Source organism: Silurus meridionalis, chromosome 10 (genome assembly GCF_014805685.1).
Source record: "Silurus meridionalis isolate SWU-2019-XX chromosome 10, ASM1480568v1, whole genome shotgun sequence".
Classification (NCBI taxonomy): Eukaryota; Metazoa; Chordata; class Actinopteri; order Siluriformes; family Siluridae; genus Silurus; species Silurus meridionalis.
Window position 1 is genome coordinate 9,061,026 of NC_060893.1, and position 13,739 is coordinate 9,074,764.

Here is a 13,739-nt window from a genome sequence, read left to right on the forward strand (position 1 = left end):
GTGCCATGTGGTTGTGGACATTACCATTCTGGGTGTGAGCATTCCCAACTGTCTAATAATGTGTCTTAAACTAAAGGTAATCACTCAGAATAACTTTGTGTTAATTTGAAGTGCCACTTACACCCAAGGGGATGAGTGGACCCACACCGTAATGAGAATATTTTTACCACCTCTGTATTACAGAGACTTTTTTTTTCCCCCACCAATGAACTCAAATGTGCCTTCATCTTTGTAAAGAATTGCTTTTGCACTTCACCTTTACTATAACATTTCTCTCCATACAGTTTATGACAATCTGATTACATCCTCCACTGACAGTCACCTGAATAATAGTTGCTCTTTTTCTTTTTTTAATTTTACAAGAGTATTTGTTTAATTAGGGGAGCACTTGCAACCACAAAATTTACTATTTATGTCTTCATAGATATAATGGCAAGTGTCACTTTAGGCAGTGTTCCCTTTGAAACACAGCTGTGCAGTCTTTAAGAAACAAAAGTCACTGAGTAAGATTAATAACCTACTGTTTGGAAGGTTGGCGAGTTAAAAAAAAAAACTGCCACTGTTGAGAAAGACCCCCAAATGCTTAGTTTTATCCAATGGTATGTCACTTTGGGTAAAACATCAGTTAAATGTAAATTAATAAGCATAAATGGAAAAAAACAAAAAACCAATAAGAACCAACCCCTTGTCTTAGCCAGATAATTATTTTTTCCTTACTTTGTATATAACTAAGGCCTGTTGGGCAAACTGTTTCAAATATGCCATAAAGCAAACACTAATATGTTGATTGCTTAATGTAATCATGTTGTACATCTGTCTGGATGTAAATTTTATAGGGTTCAATTTTTTTTTTTTATTCTTCAGTGTTTTCCCCTCTTAATTCGTCACCCATCTGTGTTTGCTCAGCTAACTGAGAAACAATCCATTTTAGCTGTGGCTTTTCTTTATTTAATTTTATCTCAGTGTGACTTGCAGCATTGGGCGCAGTTTCTCATAAATACATTATTCAGACTAGTTTACACCATCTAATGAACTATTATTTTACTCAGATGATTTTTGAGAATTGCTTTACTCATCAGCCTAATGAACAGCATCACCTGTTGGACCAAAGTTCCAAAGTCTATTTTGAGAGGCAGAAAACAAATGGATTAATATAAATGGTAAATTCCCTGTACCAGTGTAAAAATCACATCTTTATTTGGAAAAAAACAAAAAGACAAACCAAGTTTAACATAATGATTTGGTAAAACAAAAGGCACACATTGTAGTCCATTCCTAAACATTTTGGAATGTAAACATTCAAGTTTTCCCTGCATAACAGCCAGCATATTTCAAGCACCAGAGCACCTTCATTTGACTGGTTTTGGTTTATTGGAGATCTAGACCATAGAAAAATATCCGTGAATTGAGAATAATAAAAATTCATATGGCATAGTACACACTTTGGTGAACATGCTTATAAAAAAAGGTCAGTAAGTGCATTGCTACGTTTGAGACAGAATAGCAGCTGGTAGAGATCCCCTCCAACAGCAAATTCCTGTATATTTCTGTAAGGCACATCATTCAGAATGATCAGAGTTTAGCTGTGTCCAATGTGGCTCAATATACTAGGCACCATTGCAGATATCTAGTAAACATACATAAAACACCAAAAGCCCATCACCAATTTAATAAATACTAAGTAGTAATAAACAGTACAAAATGTAAAAAAAGAAAAGTTAAAAGGCCAATCCTCATTATCATTCAAAAACTAAGTAGAAATTTCACCTTCCTAATTATTGTAAACAAAACATAACAGGAAACTGGCATCACTGAGCAAACAATCAGGTGCACGTAAAGCTTTTATACACAGAAAAAGTATGTAGGTATATGAAACCATTGCCATTCGAAATACCGTCTGCTTAGAACAGCAGTGAAAACAGCCTGCCATGCACCAATGCAACTCTTTAGACCATGTTTGTTAGAAGTTACACACCCATTCCCAAATCACACAACCCAAAAGAGAAACACTGATTTAAAAAAAAAAAAAAAAGCAGCCCAGTTTGAACTATTTCATTCAAAATGTGTCAGTGTGACATCTGTGTGCAGTATTTCTTACAAGAACGTAAAGAGACTGATATTCAGTACAAAAGCCAAAACACAGAACTTCTCAAACACTGATACAAAGTCAGGCAGTCATACGATACTAAGCAAACAAAAAGGAAAGGACACTTTGGATGTGGTTTATCATTTCCCTTTAGACGATGTCGATGAGTTATCGCAGCTTTCTCCTCCTGAGGTAACCACCACGCTGAGCCTTGTTCATGCGCATGCCAAAGTAAATGACCAGTTTGATGGGAACTAGAACAGTTGTAAGCCATCCCTGCAAAACACAGAAAAATCATTAGGTCATACTTTTTGGTAATTTATTATAGCCAATTCATAACAGATTTTTGGGAGGAAACAACAAATGAACAATGTAATAAAGCACTAAATAAAATGGCACTTTGTCCCCATCAGACATTCAGTTAAGTCAGCATAATCTAAAAATTATTAAAGTTATGTAATGCATTCTATAGTTTTTATTACTTGTGTTTAAATATGCAAATTAGAACCGTTATGACTAGAGCATATTGTATTTGGTGTACATGCTTGTGAGTAATTGTGTGCTTACCATGACTGCATGCGGGAAGTAACCATTGGTCTGGTCCTGTAGTCCCACAGTGGTTAGCTCAGCAGCTACATAACGCTCAGGAGTTGGTTTGTCTAGAGTGGGTTTTCTGATCCTCGTCATTTTGGTGGCCACGAAGAAAGGCAGCACGCTCTGTAGATATAGGATAATTTGGAATCAAACCAAAAGACCTTCATTGTAATTTCACTTTGCCAAACTGCTGAACAAATTCTGTTTGTTTTTTCATTCAAGTTTTAACACCATGATGGCACAAGGGCTATATACATTGAAGATACAAGTTAATCGTTAAATCCATAACATTTCAAATACTATATAAAACATTTCAGCTTTACAGGAAAAAAATAAACATTTAAGTGATATTTTATGAAAAATCCCTTGAAGACATGTTTCTGAATAAGAGTTTCCTAGCAGTTTAAAAAAAAAAAAATACAATCCAACAAGATGTGTTTAATAGTCAAAGGAACCTGACATGAGAGATCTAAAGGAGGAGCTTCTATTAGTAGAAGCCCATGTAATGAAAAATTCTGACCTGAATAATGATCCCTTTGCACTTGTACTCTGCTTGAAGTCCACGGGAGAAGAAGTCAACAAAAGCCTACAATTAAAGCAGCCAACCATTTCCTTAACTAGGGTAATGTTTTGCCAATATACAATATACATAGTCTTAACTGCAACTTTTACATATTATGGAAAAGACTTGCCTTGGTAGAAGAATAAACAGTGAGCAGTGGAACTGGGTACATGCCACTAGCAGAGGATATATTGAGAATGACACCTTTTGCTCTGAAACAGACAGAAGGAGTTACATCTTTTTGTGCCAAGCTGAACTTATTGAGCCAAAGATAAGACTGAAAACAGGAATCAATTCTCTGACAACACTAACAGACCACACATACACTAATTATGGTGCTTTGTGTGTTGCCATGGCATCTGCTTTTACATGCAGTACCCCTGCAGCTGCAGTAGTGTGCTTTGGCAAGCTGAGGTTGGTCTCATTTGTATAAAATTTTTCCCAGCCTTTTGATTGGCCCTACTGAGGCATATGACCCAAGCTAGCCAATCAGTCTAGGAGGCATTTGTTGCACAGTGTTGAAAGCCATGTTTTGGCCAAAAGAAAATGATAGGGAAGCCTATTTAACAAGTAATGACTTCAAAACAACCCTTTCCTTCCCTTTCTGAACTTATGTAGGAATTCCACATTTTGAATTGGAAATCGTTCAAATATTATTCAAAAATAATATTCAGGGCTCACCTAGCTTCCATTTTGGGCAAAACCAGGCGAGTCATCTGATGAAGCAAAGAGGGAGACGGCAATATACCAATGAAAAAACAACAAATGAGAAAGCAGTGCAGAAAAACAAAAAACTAGGAAGTATACAGTTACTCGATCATTTTTCCCCACCACAAACAAAAATTATAATCACACAGGGATGTATGATTTATATAATGCTCAAAAGAACCACTAACCTGGCACACTGAAGTTATGTTGACGTTGATCATTGTGTTAATGAACTGAAAGAGAAGACATTAAAGGTTGAAGAGAAACGTTGAAGAGAAAGGACTCATTTAATTCAATACTCTTCATTTAAATTTTTTGTATAAAAATTTACCCAGTATTGACCGCAGTTTTAAAAAATTGTGCCAAGATGTAATTTATTTACAATAAATAGAGAAACAGAGGTCTAATATTAGTCATGCTAGGACCTTTCATTAGAATAAGCCAAAATATACCTGCAACCCACATTTCCTACACGATTTGTTTTTCATAAATTTCTTTGTATGCCATTGATAGCAAAAAAAAAAAAAAAAAAAAGGTCAATCACATAGTAAATAACAAGGCATAATTCTACTCACTTTGTCCAGGTCAGGGATGTGCAAGAAGAACTCAGGGTAAGGATAAGAAATGCCAACATTGTTTACTGTTAAGACAAATGGGGTTAACGGTCACATTAACCAATTCTAATTAAGCAATGATTTTCGTAAGTTGAATAAATGTAATTAAGAAGTTCTGGTCATTTTACTTTTTAAAATGTTTACTTTAAACCGTTAACAGTAGGATACAATTTTATATGATCTAAAAATTACTCACCAAGGACTCCTATTTCTAAACCAGCAAGTGCATCCTCGATCTTAGGATAAATGTTGATCTGGCCAAAATCCACAGCGATGGTCTTGGTCTCCACCTTATACAAACTTTCTGCATGGCAGAACAGAAATGACAGATTAAAAGATTCCGACTTCAAGAAAACCGGTATAAAATCAGTCATGATGGTTCCTTCAGGGACTGGCTCTTGAGTTTACTATTTAAAGTAATTTATTTTGTGAACATACTAAAAATAACTTAAAGGCACCACTATAGGTTTTGAATAGCAAGTCTGTGACAGCAGGGGGCGCTGTGAGACAAGAAATGAGATTCAACTTCCCACACCCTTCCTCTACTTCAGTTTGACGTGCCTGCAGCAATTAGAATGCATTGTCCAAAGAATCGTGTCTGAACCTTATTTGAGAGCCATGAGAGGAAAATTGCTCCGATTTATCGCACTGTATACCATGTACACAATATATATATATATATATATATATATATATATTTTATTACACACACACACACACACACACACACACACCCCCACCCACCCACCCTGAGAAAACGTTAGGGAGACTGCAGGACAGTAAACATGATCTAATAAGACTATTAGATTAGCAAATATGGAATCTATTTTAAGAAAAAGCTTCCGGCTTTAAATAGCTTCGTGACTGTAGCAGAGTGGTTTTGGTGACTCCAAGCCCCCACACTGCCAAGGCATTTTTTGGTTGAGGCGTGAGCAAAGAGTGCCAGGTTTGTCAGGGAGAGACCATGCTCGTGACTACCCATAACACCCCTCCTTCCCCTTTTTCGGTGTGCTTTCAGCACGACTGTAGTTATAGCAGACTGGGTAGCTACAGAGATTTAAAAAAAAAAAACAAGATCTTACCAACCACTCGTTTGCATAGATATAAAACACTGACACAAAACAAGATGTTTTCAGCTAAATATATCCATGAAAAATAAAATCAATGCAGACACTCAAACAGCATGAAAAATTTGCACAATGAAATCAGAACAATCATGCAGAGTCAGTATTAATTATTCTTGGAACTCATGGGAGGGAAAAAAAATAAATAAATAAAAGGAAATCTTTCCACCAGGGAGAAGGTCCCCATTCACACACACTGTCTTCATTCAGGCAAAGGAGATAAGGGAGGGGTGCCGACGTCAATGAACATATATACATACATACAAATTCTAGCACCCAATGCTCCCAACCCAGATTATTTCCATGACGACAGTCATCAGAAAAGATTCCAGGGCTTGCAGAGAAGGCAGTGAAAAAGAAAATGTTTTCATGGGCTTGGCACAAACAATATTCAGCAGGGGATGAATTATGAGGCAGTGGGATTGGACTGCCTGCATAAGTATGGTCTGGAGAGACATGGTATAACAGGGTAATTTTAAAAAGTTTTAATGTCTAATAAATTAACATGTATCATAATAGGACTAGCATATGCATGTTAGTTAAAGCTTTATTGCAAGCGCTCCATCAAAGACACCTGAAGCCTCAAGACGGATGCCCAGGCATTTCCACCCTGGTACTCTCAGGACAATGATAATATACTGGGCTTTGTCAACATTAGCACTGTTTATAAATAGTTTTCTTCATCAGCCAGCACACAGAAAATACATACCAAGAGACTTTGCTACATCGTCCAGCTTTTCCTGTGAGCGACTGATCAGCAAAATGGAGAATCCTCGTCGAGCAAGCTGTGAACGAAGAAGAATATCAGAAATTACCTAATATAAAAACAATCTACTTCCTAGTCCAACTCTACTAAAGTGATTTAATAATGCACTGTATGAGGCCTGGACATATGCACAGGTTAATTCCCTGTTCCAGTAATAGATTTTAGGATTTCATAAAGTGAACAGTGGACAGTAAACATCTTCAGTGGGTTTGGGTCAGTGAATGGCTGGACGCTGCTAGAAGGTATTTATTGGTGTGTAAACAGAGAGGGTCCTTTTCCAAGTGTAGTCCTCTAGTTGCCCTCCCTCCCATGGTCATAGAGAGAAACCTATCTCTTGCGATGAGTCACTGTGCCTTCCATGGCGGGAGGGAAATAAATAAGTAGAGGAACCCTTACCTCCTCCGCATAGGATTTCCCAATTCCATCTGTGGCTCCCGTTACAACTGGAACAGGAAGCATGACATTTATAAACAAATGCACAACTTGAGGCATTTCTACAAAAGCATGATAATGGCAACAGCATGGCCACCATGTAGGGTAGATTAAATAAAAAATAAATAAAAAAGGGAATAGGGCAGTCATACTAACACTACAGAGCAGCATCTTTCATGACAAAATGCAGGACAGGTTGAAGCGGTATAAGTTTTACACCACCATACAACAATCTTATGGAGAACACTGATGCAAATACATGTTATTTATCTATTAGGAAAATATGGTTCTAGTGCGTTTTATTATAGATTATGTTTTAGTGCATTTTTTTATATACACAGACCAATAATCCAATTTTTTAATGTAATCTTGACTTTCTCTACAGCAAGAAGTCTTGACTATGCATAATACCCAGATGAAATGCATTCAGAAGGCAACAGTCCCTGACTAGAGCAAAGCTAGAAGAGAGAAGTTGCTAAATGAAAGAAGGGAGGGAGGGAGGGAGGGAGTCATGACGTTCATGGAGTCCAGCAGGATGGGAGGGGTGAGGAGGAATCCTAGGGAATGCCAAAAATAGCAACAAGAGGAGAGGAGGAGAGAAAGAGACTGCGTAAAGTCAAGGGATAAAGAGGGAGAAGTCAAACCTCTACCTATTTTTAAACCAATGTTAAGATTCAAACTCTAGCTCAGTACCCCAATGGGCTGAACTGGGAAAAATTTTGAATCAGGAGATAATTATATGATTATTTATCAAGTTATTTGGAACCAAGACAATTATGGAACACTGGTGCATCAATCTTGTGTGGAATCAGTGCATACATCAAAGAGCCAGCATATCTAGCCAGTAAGAATTGCTTACAACTCCAGCCTTCCAATTTATTTATTTTAAAATAAAATGGTCAAACTTAAGCTTATGGAAGTACAGTATCTCAATAGTGAGTACACCACTCACATTTCAGCTAATTTTTTAGTACATCTTCTCAAGGTACAATACTATAGAAATTAAACGTGAATATATTTCCAGAGTGTCAGTGTGCAGCTTGTATAGCAGTACAGATTTACGGTCATCTGAAAATAACAACATACAGCCATTGTCAAAATAACTGGCAAGCAAAAAGAGAGTACACCCCAAGTCACCAAGATGGCAACTGCCTTGCTGAAGGTGAGTGAGTGGCCAAATATTTCTTCAGACCTTAACCCTATTAAACACCTGTGGGGCATCCTCAACCGGAAGGTGGAGAAGCACCCTGTGTAACCTCCAGCAGGTCCATGATGTTATTATGGAGAAGTGGAAGAGGATCCTAGCAACATCTGTGCAGCTCTGGTGAATTCCATGATCAGGAGGATTAAGGCAGTGCTAAATAAATGGTGCTCAAACTGAATACTGACACTTTGGACACAGTTTTGACATGCTTACTTGGAGTGTATTCACATTTGTTGCCAGTTAGACAATTTGTTATTTTCAAAGAAAAGTAAAATCTGTAGTACTATACAAGCTGTTCATTGACCAAGGTATATCCAATTTTCATTTCTATTGTATTGTCCCTCAAGATATACGGTAATAAAATGGATTAGCAGATCAGCAGAATGTTCCCAAAGACTGACGTTCAGTTGACTTTCCTTTAACAAAACATTAAATGTTAAATAAACTGTTGACCTAGTCAAAATCTAAATTCCATCAGGTTCCATAAACATCCTATTCACGTAAAGACAAATTTGTCGTTCTTTTGTCAGTCAGAAGTTGAGGAATTTGAGTTAAGCAAGAACATACAAAAGGACAAAAATAGTCAAGTCCAAAATATTTTGTTTGCAATACTTAAATTTTTTTTTTTTTTTTTTTTTTTTTAAAAGCAGATAATCCAGTCAAACTCCTTCTATGGCTAAGCGAAAGAGTTTTTCCTGGCATGGATCCATTGCCTCACATAAGCAGTACTATGGAAAGGGGCTACACAAACTGACTCGTAAGTACTATGAATGTTGACGCTTGAAAATGACACACTGCATACAAAGTGCAAGCCCCTATGCATGCGAGTGGGTGTGCCCCCATTTCAAATTGTCAAGAGAAGAGACAGAGCAGATGCAATTAAAGACTCCACTAAGGATATTAAATATTGCTTACAAATCAGAGATCTCATCTGTTTGACTGGTGGTATACATGAAAAAAAAAATGTATTGTGCAATGAAGATTGTTCTTTTTATTCCTCACCTCCCACCTCCACTCAAACATGATGGAGGTCAGAGCTTCTCTTTGTGAACATCACGTTCAGAAATACGGAATGTCCCAGCACTGCACAGGCGCACTGGCCCTGCTTCCTAGGCTAAAAAAAGCAGCAGTGAGTAAAAATAGCTGCCGTGTCTGGAACAGCCACTGCACCTGAATACCAACAACATGCCACCCTCCCTCCATCCCCTCCACCCCCACCCCCACCCACTCTCTGCTTTCCCCAGCAACCCAGCTCACCACAGAGCGCTTGCTGCACTACATTAGTGCCAGAACAGCACTTGTAGCCCTACTGCAGAATACTGCTCTATTCAACAGGGCATTTCCACCTGGCCAAAAAACACAACAATGACAACTCGGAAAAAATTGAAAAGTGATGGTATACAAATAGATACCTTGTAACTAAACTCAATTTGATACCGGATCTAATATACTTGGTAAAGCGGTGGCCTACGCCCTCAGACCACATTGACTAGATAAATCTGTTGCGCCCCCCCAATCCATCCAGTGAATAAGCTGGTCCATCTCTGGCTCTGTAGCTCTGCAGAATGTGAAAACACCCACTTGTGCACCTCCTCCCACTCCCAAAAGCAGCTTACAATGCTTTAAATAGGCCTGTCACATGGCCAGGACAAAAACTACACAGTAAAAGCACCCAAAATAGCTTTGCTACTTAGGTGAATCAAACAACAAGACAAACTCAAAGATAGCACCAAGAAGTCGCATGGTTAAAAATAAAAAGGTAATCAATACTTTTCCCTATTTTCTAGTTTCTATCCTCATCGAAAAGAAATTGTGCATGAAAGTAAGAACTGCTTATTCTATCAGGAAGATTCCAATCTGTATCAATTATACAAAGATTGTCTAAGCACTAAAGCCACCATGCTTGCATGAGGAACATGCATAGTAAGGTCATAAAAGCTCAGACAGAGAAAAATGACAACATAAATTCTCATTTGTATGTCAGCATTTGACAAAAGTGTCAGTGTTTAACAGAATAAATTATGATATATGGAAGAATTAATTCCTCAGATTCCACAATGGCATACATACATATAGCACGTGTAGTATTCAAAATGTATAGAGAATTCATGCTAAATTTTATAGAAATAAAAGTGCAACATTGATGCAAGTGCATCAGATTCTTTCAAAAGGGGAACGCCAGATGGAAGACTCCCTTTTTCAGGAAATATATAAATAAAAATGACTGAGTCGTGACAGAAGAGAAAAGAGAGGGAGGGGGTTTAGGAGGGCAAACAAGAGCGAGTGGGTGAGAGAGAGCGAGAAAACAACACTAGTGGTGAGAGTGTGTAATGGAGGCTTAGATGAAAAAGAAAAGAGGAGGGGTTAATGTTTTACACAGCACATTCTCTTCAGTGTGGCAATGAGCTTGTTAGTCACATTATTTTATTTATTTATTTATTTTAACACCCCACCCCCGACCCACCTCTTTCTGTATCAACATCACCCCCTTACTCTCACAGCCCTTCCATCTCCACTGGCACCATAAAGCAGAAGCCAGTCCCATTCACAACACAGCACTGGTACATTCACAAGCATGCAGCTAGAGACATGCATGGTTGACATTCACTAATTCAGAGACACAGGAATAAATTTCATTTACATGTGCTGTTGCCTGGTATGAAAGGGAATTTAGCTATATTCAAAAAAGTACTGGCAGATTCAGTCCTAGTCCTCTGCTTATAATAATTTAATAAAAATGCTTTATGCATTTGCACATCACTTCTTTATAGGTTTCAATAAGGAAAGTGCACTTGATTAAAAAAAAAATTAAGCTAAATTTGTACAACATGCATCCTTTAATTCCTATAAAATAAAAATTGTGTGTTGACAGATAGGGAAGTGTAAATTTTGGCAATAGTAATTTCAGCAGTTGTACATTAGGTTACAACTCTGATCAAATAATTACTTCCCCTCCAAAAGGAACAGAATCTTGTCTGGCATGGAGATAATATCTTTGTCCTTCAACATTTTTTAGCCCAAGATAAGTATGGTGCAAGTTTAATTCACTGAAGCTTAAAAATGAGACACGGGTGTTCCATTGATACACATTTAAATAGTTAAAAGGTTCGAAATGAATATATACATTAAAAAGGTAAAGGATTCAAAGAAAGGTACAGGACGTGTACCCTTGTGGGTACAACCAAGGGCACACCCCAAGGGAAATACAATTAATAGTATTTATGTGAACTTTTCTATAGATTATATAATCATTGTAATAAGTTATTAAAAACTATTTAGTTATAATACATAATTGTCAAAAGTGATGCTCATTGCTAATAAAGTTATATAAAAAAAAAAAAGAAAAAGAAAACTTTGTTAATTTTACTTGCTACAGAAGAGCATGGCTACACCTGAAATACTAGTTTGTGACGTTCACCGCGCCTGTTAAATACTGCGACTGAACAGTAGGGGTCTCCAGATCACATGGAGCATTAGTCCCCGAGTATCTGAAGGAACATTGGACTACATTTGGAATGAGCCAACACGACTCATTTTAAGAGCATAGTTGTGTGTGTGTGTGTGTGTGTGTGTGTGTGTGTGTGTGTGTGTGTGTGTGTGTGTGTGTGTGTGTGTGTGTGTGTGTGTGTGTGTGTGTGTGTTATAAATAAATAACTAACAAAAAGAAAACTGATGAGGAAACACTTTTTTAAGATGGACTTGTTAGGGTGGGAAACTTGTTGGTCTGGATGCGTTAGGTTGTTCGGTTAGTTTATACTAAGGAACCACCCTTTTAGAAACCTCAAGTTTTTGAGTTGAGGACATCTGTCTAAATATTTTTAACTCACCACTAAATATTGTTGAAGCCCAAAAATGAATACTAAGTGCCATATGACCAGACAAGCGAGACCTGTCGCAAAGTTCTGAGAAATATTTAAGAACTTGAAACTGGCTGTTGCTCAATGTGACAGGACTGGCGCTGCAGGAATGACAAGAAAATCTACGTTTCGCCTTCTACCTGCATTCAGTCTCTTCAAGCTCACCTGCGCTGAAGATGCTTGGAACATGAATCTTAGCTGAACAGGATGTAGGACAAGTCAAACTGGTCGCCTGATTCAGCGTTTCAGGGAGTGGCACGAATACTCAATGACCCCAAAATGCGACTAATAGAAAGAGAAGCACATAGGAAGGAAATATTTTTCAGCGGCGCTCTCGGGCACGACCAAGTCGGGGGGGGGGATTACTGATCATGTATCGTTTTATAAATCAATATACTTATGTCCAATTACGGTGAAGTTGCAATGTGTGTGTCCTGAATAGTCATCTTCATTTGATAGAACCTGAAATCTATGGACACCAACCCACACAAATCGCACGTGGTATGGACCCGCATTATAATTAGGATTGGCGTTTTAAACTGCGTCACGTTGCCAGAACCAACATATGTGGTCCTACAAAACGAATGGAGATGGTGTGGTCGCTAAAAAAAAAAAAAACTAATCACATGAAACACATCAACTGTTCAACCACTGTTGTATATGCAGTATAGCATTGAAAAGCCTGTATGGACGCACAGTTGCCCTGCACAGACGAGAAATTGGATAAGTGGGTCAGACTGGGTAGAGCAAATAGTAGATTACACACGAGAATAGAGAAAAACTAAAAAACTATTTGAAAACACGAGATGTTCTCTAACTACAAGTTGTAAATAAAATATTTATTTAAGATATATATGCAGAGCCATTAAAACCTTTTATTAATCAAGTTAAAATTGCCATTCTACCTCTACAGAGCAAAATGTACAGCTATGATTTAGTCTGACTTAATTTTAGTGAGTCAGAACCTGCGATAATCAGCGCATAGCCCATGGAGGTATGGCGTAATCTGTCAACCTGAGACTCTAAGCGGCTTTTTAAGGACCATACATGTGAACCCTGGGTAGCTCATCATTCAATTACATGCAATTTCCTATACTACTACTGAATAATAATAATAATAATAATACATTCACAACATGACACGTGTTTCTAATGCGATGCAAAAAAAATATATTTCGTCTTTTTTTATTAAAAGTTCAATTAGTATGTAGTACTTAAAAAAAATGTTCTTTATTCATAAGAGTTTTTATTTGAACACTATATTTCCAAATTAATTCACTCTTTGCTGGAATGCTCTTTTTTGGAATTAATGAATTGAACTCACCTGCCCATTTTCCCAGTTTAGGGGACAGTAAATCCCCATTTCCTAGCACCCATATCTTGAAGCCGGAGATGATATGGAAGAGGAGCCACAGCGCCAGCGAGGCCGTGGTGACTGCACCGACCCACAAGAGAGGAGTCTCGGCAAGCTGACGCATCTTCTCCACGTCAAAGTGCTCCATGTAGATGACAGGGCGAGCGTGCTGTCTGACCCACAAAATTAGGCTCTATGCACTGATTTAGAGCCCCTTTATAAGCAGGTTGTGGCATCACACCCCCACAACTCCTCTAACATACTAGTCTATCCAGATTGAAGAGCACACCCCCGCCTACTCCTTCACCGCCCGAGCACGCCCACATTCACCGCAGATTGGATGGAACCGTTGTCCACCAACAGACACCCACCGCTCATTGGTTCAATCAGGCGTCAGCCACAAAGGCTCTTTTCTCATTCATCGGTGTTTGAGTCTAA

General features: G+C 38.0%; 1 protein-coding gene across 1 annotated transcript; it reads right to left on the minus strand.

Moving 5' to 3' along the window:
* Window positions 1–1,172: 1,172 nt before the first annotated feature.
* hsd17b12a (hydroxysteroid (17-beta) dehydrogenase 12a) lies at window positions 1,173–13,560 on the minus strand. Its single transcript, XM_046859690.1, has 11 exons — window positions 13,272–13,560; window positions 6,851–6,897; window positions 6,398–6,473; window positions 4,761–4,868; window positions 4,526–4,590; window positions 4,139–4,183; window positions 3,924–3,958; window positions 3,373–3,454; window positions 3,201–3,266; window positions 2,654–2,803; window positions 1,173–2,362 (listed from the first exon to the last, which is right to left on the minus strand). Exons 1-11 carry the CDS (start codon window positions 13,447–13,449, stop codon window positions 2,255–2,257), a joined length of 960 nt encoding a protein of 319 aa, XP_046715646.1. The 5' UTR covers window positions 13,450–13,560; the 3' UTR covers window positions 1,173–2,254.
* Window positions 13,561–13,739: the final 179 nt, after the last annotated feature.